This window comes from Trichosurus vulpecula, chromosome 6 (assembly GCF_011100635.1).
Source record: "Trichosurus vulpecula isolate mTriVul1 chromosome 6, mTriVul1.pri, whole genome shotgun sequence".
Lineage (NCBI taxonomy): Eukaryota > Metazoa > Chordata > Mammalia > Diprotodontia > Phalangeridae > Trichosurus > Trichosurus vulpecula.
In genome coordinates, this window is record NC_050578.1 from 131,681,715 (window position 1) to 131,693,082 (window position 11,368).

At 37.6% G+C, this 11,368-nt stretch overlaps 1 protein-coding gene across 1 annotated transcript in view; it reads left to right on the plus strand.

The window, feature by feature from the left end:
• ANXA10 (annexin A10) overlaps positions 1–9,116 on the plus strand; it is a 77,723-nt gene extending 68,607 nt beyond the window's left edge. Inside the window, exons 10-12 of the mRNA XM_036765023.1 lie at positions 2,172–2,230; positions 7,173–7,295; positions 9,048–9,116. Coding sequence (XP_036620918.1) covers positions 2,172–2,230; positions 7,173–7,295; positions 9,048–9,116 — 251 coding nt within the window. The remainder of the gene's footprint in view (positions 1–2,171; positions 2,231–7,172; positions 7,296–9,047) is intronic.
• Positions 9,117–11,368: the final 2,252 nt, after the last annotated feature.

The following is an 11,368-nucleotide window of genomic DNA, read 5'->3' on the forward strand; positions in this document are numbered from 1 at the left end:
TTATGTAGCCTGCTCTGACAGTTTAATTTTTTTTCTCCCTACCCTCTACCCCAACCCCAAATCGTAATCCCAAAGGTAATTAAGGTGAAATGGAAAGATTTTATTGTCCCACAGCATTGTTGAATTTGATCCTTATGGGGAAAAATAGTGGAAACACAATGCTTTTTTATTTCCTTTTCCCAATACACAAGTATTCCATAGCAGTGACAAGACACGGCACTTTGGTGGTACAGATTGTGCTTAATGTAGTTTCAATAACCTGAGAGGTTTAACTATATGAGCAGTTTATCCTGTAACTTGAGGTGTAGGCCATACTATCTGCTATACAACTGGGTTGTGACTCTTCATAGAATCAGAGCTCTAGAGATTGAAGACAATTTAGAGATAATCGAATCCAGGGCCCTCATTGTATTGATGAAGAAACAGAGGTCTCAAGAGAGGTTCAGTAACCGGTCAGTTTCAAGGTCATTGGTCTGCTTGCTCTTCCTCCTACATGACCCTCCATCTCCCATCTCTGCTTCTGCACTGGCTGTCCCCCATGTGCAGAATGCTATCCCTCCTCACTGTCCCCTCTTAGAATTCCTGGATTCATTCAGGACTCAGCTCAAATGCTACCTTCTGCAGAAGCCTTTCTCATATCTCCCAGCTCCTAATATCTTCCCCTTTCAATTTTTTTTTCCCTTTCTTTCTTTCCTTTTTTTTTCTTTTTTTCTTTTTTTTTTTTTTGGCAAGGCATTGTAATTAAATGATTTGCCCATGGTCACACAGCTAGTAAGTCTCAAGTTTCTGAGACCGGATTTGAGCTCAGATCTTCCTGACTCCAGGGCCAGGGCTCTATCCACTACACCACCTAGCTGCCCCTACAAGTTTATAAAGTACTTAATACAACACCTGGTTGATTGTTTAATGAGTTCTTCCTTTCTCCTTTCTTTCCCCTCATTATAATGTAAGGACCTTGAGGACAAGTCTTGCTTTTGTCTTTCTTTGTACCCCCAGTGTTTAGCCCATGCCTAGCACAGAGTAAGTACTTAAGAAATGTGTGTCAACTGATGGACTGACTTGGCTATTAACATGGCAGAACCAGGATTCAACCCCAGGTCTTCTGAAAGTAAATCCAATGAACCATTTTCTGGTACTTGTGTTCTACACTTGCACACTATCAAGTCTCAATACAGTTTTGGTTCTGGGACTTCTAGCACTGTGTTGAGGCCATGTGTTTAGAGAAATTCTATGAATGGCCAGTTCACCGATAGCCCCCCAAATTAAAATATCCTGAGAATAATAACTGCAGACATTTTCATAGCATTTTATATATATCATCTCATTTTGGCCTTACACAAAACTTGTGAGATGTTCACTATAAGTATAATCTGTTTTGGGATAGGTTTGTGATTTTATTGATTTAGAGATCTCCACGACGAGATAATTCCCTCTAACAATGTGAATTTATACTCTCTGCCACTCACAGTCTTAGAGAGTTGCCTGGGGCACAAAGAGCTTAAATAACTTGTTAAGGATAACCCACAAGTGAATGTCATAAGCAGACTTTAAATGAAGTCTTCCTGATGCCAGAGCTAACTTTCTATTCACTTTGCAGGGGAGAATAATTGAGGTGAGACAAGCCTAGAACTGGCTGGAACGTGAGACAGCAGGCTCAGTACACACAGAGAGCACTGCCATGTGTATTTCTAAGTTCATTTCTGTGACAGCAGCGACCCCTTGTGTTTGCTCAGTTTCATTTTGATTTCCACAAGTCTTGTCTTTATAGAGCCGAAAGTCTTCAGAGTTAAAATGAAGGTTATTTTAGGGATGAGAAGAGAAGGGGGGGATCTTAGCTCCCCTCTAACTTTAACCATTCTATACATGGAACTCTGAGTGCAATTTTGGAAGAGAAACTCAATCAGGACATTGCCAAGGGGCGCTGACTCTCCCACCCTTGTGTGTGTTCTCAGTGGGTCTTAGTTTGACCACCTCTCTAGGCTTGCTTAAAATTTGCAATATAAATATGTCTTTAAAGAACATCACTCATCAGTACTCTCTAATGATAACCAGGCTCAACTATCCTGGTCCTTTATCCATATATTGATCTTCCACTTATCAGAAATGTGAAAGAAAATGGATACAAGTATCTTTCACAAATCTCAAAGCATTTTCTCTTTTGTATCCTATAGTTCTCTGTGTCCGGGACAAACCTGCCTATTTTGCTTATAGGCTGTACAGTGCAATCCATGTAAGTACTATTCTCTATGTATTTAAGTAGTTTTCTACATGAACCCAAGCCCCCATCTCCAAAGGACTAGTTAGCAATTTTCCTTAATTAAAATGATACTTATCTGTTACAGATCACCTATGGAATCGTATCAGTTTCAAAGATCATAACACCCTATACCTGAAGGACTTCTTGACCCCAAAAAATCCCAGATTTAATGCAAAAATCTTTCTCATGTTTCCCATCTGTTGACAATATCAGATTGCAGAAGTGGTATTTTCTGAGGATTGGATTGCCTACAGATGGTTTAAAGCTAATCTACAGCTGTAGTGTTTAGTAGGCCTCTAGTTGCCTTCTTGATTTTGGTGGTCCACACCTTCATATTGGAGATAAATTGACCTAACACAAGACATGATATAAAGAATGTTAATTCTATGTGACCCTATGGACTTGTCTGTGGGATTTTCTTGGCAAAGATACAGGAGTGATTTGCCATTTCTTTCTCCAGCATGTCCCCACCTTATAGATGAGGAACAGGCAAATAGGAGTTAAGTTACTTGCCCGGGATCACATAGCTATTAAGTGTCTGAGGCCTAATTTGAACTCAGATCTTCCTGATTCCCAGCCCAGTCCTCTATCTACTGTACCACCTAGCTGTCCCATAAGAATGTAACACATTGTAAACTGATAAGGAAAGCATAGACATCAGCCATTACAGTCTTGGGTGCTCCCTAACATACTTATTTCAAAGCAATAATACCCTTCTGGATATCCTCCAAATACTGGACACAATGAAAATTCTCTTGGTAAGTGTGAAGCTTAACCAATTTCTGAAATAAGTTTCCCCCTCCTTTCTATGAAACTGCATGCTTGTTTAAACTTGTCTTAATAAAATTAATAGCTAGCATTTCTATAGCACTTTAAAGTTCACAAAGTGCTTTGCAAATATTATCTCATTTTATCCTTATAAAAAACCTAGGAAGTAGGTGTTATTATTACCTCCATTTTACAGATGAGGAAACTGAGGCAAGCACAATTTCAGCAGCTCTTCTAGGGTCACATAAGTGAGCGTGGATTTAAAGTCTTTCTGGCCTCAGGTCTAACACACTATCAGCTGAGCCAGCTTTCTATCTTCTAAAGCAAAGCCTCAAAAAACATTGTTGATTTAAATGGGGTTGTGTTACTCGTGACTTAAACAGCATCTGGTCAGTGAAACAAGGCTTTTAATGGTACCAAGGCTTTTAAATGCAAGTGGAAATGCTGCATATCATCTTATTTTCTATTGTACCAGTGTCACAGGCTCAAGAACAAGAAAAATATGGAGAGTAAATCTATTAGTGTTCTCAAAAGATGAAAGCTAGCATTGAAATAGAAGTCATTTTTCACAAGTCATCAACACCTCCTAAGTAATTATCAAGCTTCCAGCATGCCCATCTATCTTGAGAATCATTTTTATGCTAACATACTGAGTATTGTAGTGTGATCAATAGCACCTGGATTTGGAGTTAGAAGTCCTGAATTCAAATTGCCTATAACATTAAGTGAATTACTTAACATGTCTGAACTTCAGGCTCCTCATCTACCAAATGGGAAGAATCATACTTCTACCTGATGATAAAGGGGGTGTGTTGAGTGGATAGAGGATTCAGGAAGACCTAGGGTCAAATCCAGTGTCAGACACTTACTAGCTGCATAGCCCCAGGCAAGTCACTTAACCTCTGTCTACCTCAGTTTCTTCATCTGAGAGAATGATAATACCTCCCTCCCAGGTTGATAGGAGGTTAAAATGAGAAAATATTTATAAGGTGCTTTGAAAACCTTGAGGTTCTATATAAATGCTAGCATGATGATAGAGGAAAAGCATTTTACAAATCTTAAAGGGCTGTCAAAATTATTATTCACCTACTAGAACAGATGCTTGCCTTCACCCAAAGAACTGAAATAGGCTTATATTTGTGCTATAATTGAAGTAATGAGGGTAAAAGGCAGCATTTCAAAATAATAATAGCTGGCATTTATACAGCATTTTTAATATCTACAAACCACCTTACAAAGGTTATCTCATTCTATCCTCACAACAACCCAGTGGAGTAAGTGCTATGATTATCTCCTTTTTTACAGATAAGAAAGCTGAGGCAGAAAGAGTTTAAGTAACTTGCCCAGGGTCACACAGAGTATCTGAGGCAATATTTGAACTTAGATCCTCTTCATTCCAGGTCCATTGCTTTATGTACTAAGCTATCCAGGTATGTATAGATAGACAGCTGGCCTCAAAGACATATATTCAAATTCTGTCTTTGACAGATATTATCTGTGTGACCTTGAATAAGTCAAAACAATAATAATAACTCAAATTTATGATGTTCCTTAAGGTTTGCAAAGTGATTTGAATGTGTGAAATATGCTTTTCCCACAATAGCTCTGTCAGGCACAGAGCTAATATAAGTATTCCAAACCTTAAGTCTAAAATGTGAGAAAGTTTACCATTAGGGAACTTACTCAAGGTAACACAACTAATAATTGTAAGTTCAGGATTTGAAGCAGACTCCTCACTCTAAATCTGGTGCTCCTTTTGCTATAGTGGACTTTAGACAGTGGATAAAGTTTTAGTCTTGGGGACAAGAAAATCAGAGTTCAAATCCAGCCTCAGACACTTGCCAGCTGTGTGACTCTGGGCAAGTTATTTAACTTCTGCCTGGCTCAGTTTACTCATCCATAATATAAGATAATAGCACCTACTTCCCAGGGTTCTGGTGAGGATCAAATGAGGCAATATTTGTAAAGCACTTAACCCAGTGCCTGGTAAATACTAGGTGTTTGTTCCCTCTGTCCCCAAGTTTTAAACCCAAGGTCTGAGTGCCTTCCCAAGGCAAAATCTGTTTACTTTGCATTTAGAATCCAGAAGATGATAATTGGGTAGGGAATAATATAGCCATTCTCATGGTCCTGTCACAGAACTAGCCACTTAAGCTGGAGAAAACACCATTTGTTGGTGTTCCCCAAACCCAGCCATGCCTGTTTTGGGAGTTAAATTGGCTGCAGTCCTGCAGGGAGGGTCACCCTAGGAAGTAGTGTGTGCTTCTAAATATGTGAGTGCTTGTGAATCTGGATGAATGTGTGCTGAGACTGAATGATATAGACAGAGGACCTTGGAGTCAGGTAGATATAGGTTCAAGTTATGTGTTACACTGACTGTGGGACTAATCACCTAGCCCCCCAGTTCCACACTATAATCTACAAGCAAGACACTGATCTGCACTGGTAGAAGGAGTGTCCTCACTATTGAAATCTCAAGACCTGATGAGAGAGACAGAGTAATAGAGACACACAAAGAGAGACAGGCAGAGTGAGGGACAGAGAATGAGAGAAGAGAGACAGAGAGAGACAGAAATAGAGGCATAGAAAGACAGAATGAGGGATAGGGAATGAGAGAGAAGAGACAGAGAGACAAAGAAAAACAGAGAAAGACAGAGACAGAGAATGAGAGAGGCAAAGAATACAGAGAAAGACAGAGAAATAGAAAGTTAGAGAAACAGAGTGAGAGTAAGAGAAAGGAGAAAGAAAGAGACAGAGACAAAGAGGAAAAAGAGACAGAAAGAGACATCAAGGTACTAAAGAGGGAGAGAAAAGAAAGACAGTGAGAAACCAACAGAAACAGAGACAGGAGAGAGGCAAAAAGAGGAAAAAGTGAAAAGCAGAGGACAAAGAAAAGAGAGTAAAAGAGAAAAACAGAACAGAGAGGAGAGAGAAAGAGAGAGGGAAGAAAAAAGTGTAGAGGAAAAGAGTTTCAGAGAGTCTAGAAAGGGAAAGAAGAGAATTTTCAGTTAAGTCAGGATGAGGAAGGTATTTTGGCATAAAAGAAAGAATAAATGCTAGTTTGAATAGCTACACTCAGCTGAATTAAAGTTCTTTAAAGTCAGGGGTCATTTCATTTATTTCATTTTTACCTTGGTATCTCCTGCATCTAGCACAGGGCCTGGCATAGATGCTTAATAAATGCTCCTTACACTAAGCTGAAAAGCAGAAACATTTTTGAAATGATATATATTGCCATGGGATTAAAGAAAATCTGCCAGTAAATTTCAACAGACGATGTGGGACTCTAAATGGAAAAACTTGAGAAAATGAGCTTTCCTTCATTTTCTTAGAACACTCACAATTGATAAAAACATCGCTAGAATTTCAGACCCATCCCACCCCAAGCTGAGATTAGCCTCTCTAGCCACTAGATGTCAGCATTGCCCTACTAAGTTAAAAATTGGAAATTGGTGTAAATTGGGCTATTCTGGTCTTTTTATTCCATATAAGAAGAGGGGTAAGGACTGGAGCTGGGATTTCATGGGTGTTGAAGGGTTCTGGTGAGGAGCCTCCTATGTCATTTCAGGTTGGTACCTTCTCTGCCACTCAGTGTTTTTAAGTGTTACCTAGAACACTGAGGGGTGGGGGTGAGGAGTGTCACATAGCACTTGGAAGGTGGAATATGAACCTACCTGGGAGTTATCTTCCAGGTTCCAAGGCCAGCTCTGAAATATCCACAACACTACCCTATCTCTTTTATCCTGGACATTTGAGGTTAATTTCACCAAGGTTAACCTTGACCAAAATCCCTTCCCATCAGATTCTTTCATTGGTCTTTGCAAAATCAACTGGGAGTTTACATGTTAATCCCTTTTGTACTGAGATTTGCTAATTTAGGCTGGCAGGAAACCTTTCCTTCAACTCTACCTCTATTTCTCTCCTTCTTTCTCAAAGTGTCTTTATTTTTTGCTTCTTTTCTTTCCTCAGACGTCATTTATCTTTCAAAAAAAAAAAAACACAAACCTCTATCTCTTCCATCCATCCTTCCAAGGGGAGGTTTCCAAGGCTCAGATTTTAAAATGAGATTTTTTTTTTCAGTCTAAATACATGGTGGGGGAAAAAAATAACCTCAGGCTTCCTCATGGTCTCCTTTCTTTTCTTTTAGGAATTTGGTTTCCATAACAGAACCATTATCAGGATTTTAATTGCCAGAAGTGAAATAGACCTGATGAATATACGAAGAAGATACAAAGAAAGATATGGAAAATCTCTGTTTCATGATATCAAAGTGAGTCTCTTGGCTTTTTACTAGACTTTGTGGTTTAGTCAAATTTCTGATAGGCTTTAATAATATATCTCAAATTGAATATGTCCAAGATGGAACTCATTATCTTTACCATCTAAAACTTGTCCAAATTTCCCAAATCAGTTACTACCTCCTCTTTGAAGTCTTTCCTAAGAAAGAGGAAGAAGCACAGTATAGGGAAAAACTGATAGATTTTGAATCTCAGAACCTGAGTTCAAGTCTCAGCATTGGCACTAACTACCTCTTACTTAATCTTCCTAGGCCTCATTTTCTTTATCTATAAAAAGAAGTAATTTGATTAGCTGTAGTCCAAATTCCTTCTAGTTCTCAATCTATGATATAACACTTAGTTTTTGCTGCTCCCTTGATCCTAAAGTAATCTTATATTTACTTATATTTGTAGATACTGTATATACCCCATAGTAAACTGTAAGCTGCCCAAGAGCAGGGAATTTTGTTTGTTTTGTTTTCACATATTTAACCCTAGCACAGTCTCTTATACACAATGGGCATTTAATAAATATGTGTTGAATTGAATTATTAGACTGTTCTATGTTTGTATCTGTTTGTTTTCAAGTAAAATATTCTATTTGTCTGGTTTGTTGTAAAACTAGGTATTTTCTTAAAAATCTTATCTTCTGGTAAAAAACAAAACCATCACATGTACCCACACGTGCACTTTTTTTTACATGGGCCTACTTAATGTTCTCAATACAGGGCCTTCTTTCTCTAACCTCTGTGTCTTTGTACACACTGTAGCCACCTTACCTGGAATGTTCTCTCTCCTCACCTCAAGCTTAGGAATCAAGCCTCAGGTCAAATGCTATCACCTTTACTAATTCCCCCAATTGTTATTCCCTCCTCCAACTTCTTGTAATTAATTAATTTGTGATGTATATATGTTTGTGTACATATACACAAACATATGCATACATGTGTATGTATATACACATATATACATACATATATACACATACACACATGCATATACACACACACTTCTCTATACATGTGTTGTTCTTCCCTCCCTCATGAGAATACAAACTTCTTGAAGTAGAGTTTTGCTCTTTCTTGGTAAGCCAGAAATTAGCCTGGTGGGCACTTAATAAATGCTTATTAAATTGAGCTGAATATCAATTATTATGTTGACTTTCCTGTTAGTAAATAAATATCCTGGCCTATTTCCTTGTTGTGTGAAGACAGTTCTGAAACCACCGTAATCCAGAAACCCATTAATGTACGTTAATACCTACATACAGTTAATACAGCTGAATTCCATGCATCTAGAAAGTCAATTGTGACACCAATAGTTCGAGAGAGACAATATTCTTATAATGGCTTTTTTAATATAGAGTTTCCATAATTGTATTTATGAACTAATACTGGGGGATGGAGGGATTGTGGTTGTATTCAGAACTACTTTTCTGGCCCAAGTATTGCAATCGTTGTAACACAGAGCTGCGAGCTTGAGGAGGGAGAGAAGATGGTTTTCTGCTCCAATTTGTAATTTACATCACGATTTATCACTTCATCCAAGTTCTTACAAAAGCATTACATTTGTGACTTCACTTTATCTTTATGACAATTTCCATTGCGGATATTTTACCCAGAGAACTCCAGAATACTGAAACCTCTCCTATCATTATCTTTTAAAAATAAAGGAATGGAATATTGGAATAGTTTTTGAAATATCGCTGCATTTTTCTCCTGCAAACATTATGCTTTGCATTTCAGAATTTTGCTTCAGGACATTATGAGAAAGCTTTGCTTGCCATCTGTGCTGGTGATGTTGAAGACTATTAAAAGAAAGAGATGCGTCTGGGAGACTACATCCCCATTCTTTCAAAGAGGCCTCCAAATATTGACATTTCTTCACAAATTCAGGCTGTTGATTATCCCTGAAATAAAGCTGGAAAAATCACAAGGTCTTCCTCTAAATTAGCATTTTTTCTTTCTTTTTCTTACTGAGCCAAAAATATGTATTTGTCAAGGTAAATGCCTATTTCTTTTAAAGTGGTCTGTTCTAAATACAGTAAATACGAATTAAGTTACTAATACAGTAAATAGAAATACATAAATACTAATTTATGAATCATGGAGTAATAAAAATTATTAGATTTAAATGCATTTACTTAAATTTATTTTATCAATACATTTTATCAACAAATTAGTGACCAGGAAGGATAGGAGGCCTGTTTAGGGCAAGTGTGGGAAACCTGAAGCCTCAAAGTCACATGTGGCTTTCTAGATGCTCAAATGCATCCTTTTGACTGAATCTTTCTGTGAACTTTGGATGTAGCAACAAATGAGTATGTGCATAATCTAGTGCAGACATCATGCAAATGGGCAAAGGACCCATATGTACAAAAATATTTTTAGCAGCTCTTTTTGTGGTGGCAAAGAATTGGAAATTGAGGGGATGCCCATCAGTTGGGGAATGGCTAAGCAAGTTGTGATATATGAATGTAATGGAATATTATTGTGCTATAAGAAATGATGAGCAGGAAGACTTCAGGAAAAGCTGGAAAGACTTGAATGAACTGATGCTGAGTGAATGAACTGATGTTCCTGAGAACCAGGAGAACATGGTGTTGTACTGGGAAGCAAGATGGGTTCTTAGCACTTATTTAACCAAGTGCCCTTGAAGAGTTTGGCCTTTGTTTCCTTGATTAAATTAGGAGTCCTTGATGACCTACTTGCCTCAAGGGAAAGCGTAGTTTACATGGATTTGAGTGACATGTTTGTGACATCAGAGGCTTCTAGACCACGTGGGTTTAAGTCACATTTTTGTGACAATTTTAGGTCACATGGGTGAGTCGCATGTGTGACTCACCTTTGACCCTGAACCCAGAGGTTGGCTTTCTCTTTTGGAGCTCTGAGCCACAGCAGGAGTGGTGCATGACTCTAGGCAAGCCGTTGTTATGAGCTCCCCGGCTTTGAAGAAAACCCAGATGTTGATGCTTCTCTGGTAACTGTATATTGTGATTTTGTCAGACAGAAATCTATCTGTTGATTTGTGTTCATTTGCTCTGTTTGTATTTGCTCTGAAGCTCAGGGTGCTGGCTTTTCACCCTGAGCTGAGTGAATGACATTTGTATGTTCCATTAAAGTATGATTGTTAACCCCTTAATGTTGCTTTCCTTAGTAAAACAGATCAAAAGAATCTGGGCTTGCAGCATTCTAGTTGTTGGGCTCATGTTGGTTTTTCACCCCCACAACAGCTGCTAGTCCAATTGTTGAAACATGTACACAGTAACAGCAACATTGTGTGATGACTAACTTTGATAGACTTATCTCTTCTTAGCAATACAAAGATCCAAGTCAACTCCAAAGGATTCATGATGAAAAATGCTGTCCACAACTAGAAAAAGAACTATGATGTCTGAATGCAAATTGAAGCATATTATTTGCTCTCTCTTTTTTCCTTTTTTTTTGTTTTTCTCTTCTTTCTTGTGGTTTCTCCCATTGGTTCTAATTCTTCTTTACAACATGACTCCTGTGAAAATAGGTTTAACATGAATGCATATGTAGAACCTATACCAAATTACATGCTGTCTTGGGGTAGAGGGAAGGGAGAGATGGGGACAAAATTTGGAACTCAAAATCTTATGGGAATGAATGTTGAAAAATAAAAATAAATTAATTAATTTTAAAAAGAAAGAATGACTCAAAGGAGATGGAATGTAATATATAATAATATAAATGTCAACAAATAAATTATATTTATTTTAAAAGGAATTACAATAACTATATCAACAAGTTCAATCTACATGTAAATATTTCAGTTTAAAGTCACAGTTTAACCATTAAGTATATACATAGCATCCATTTGCAGGACCATAAAACCAGGATTATATACTGTCTAGTACAAGTTTCTTTTAATTACAAATTTTTACATAATTGCAAGCATATAAAAATAGACATTTTAAGGAAGATAAAGATTTTTCACATTTGTTTTGATTTTTTTCCTTTAATTTTATCATTATTGCTTTAGACATGGTCCTTGAGTTTGCTAAGATGCTCTTTTTCTCAAGTCAATGGAAATTATATATGGA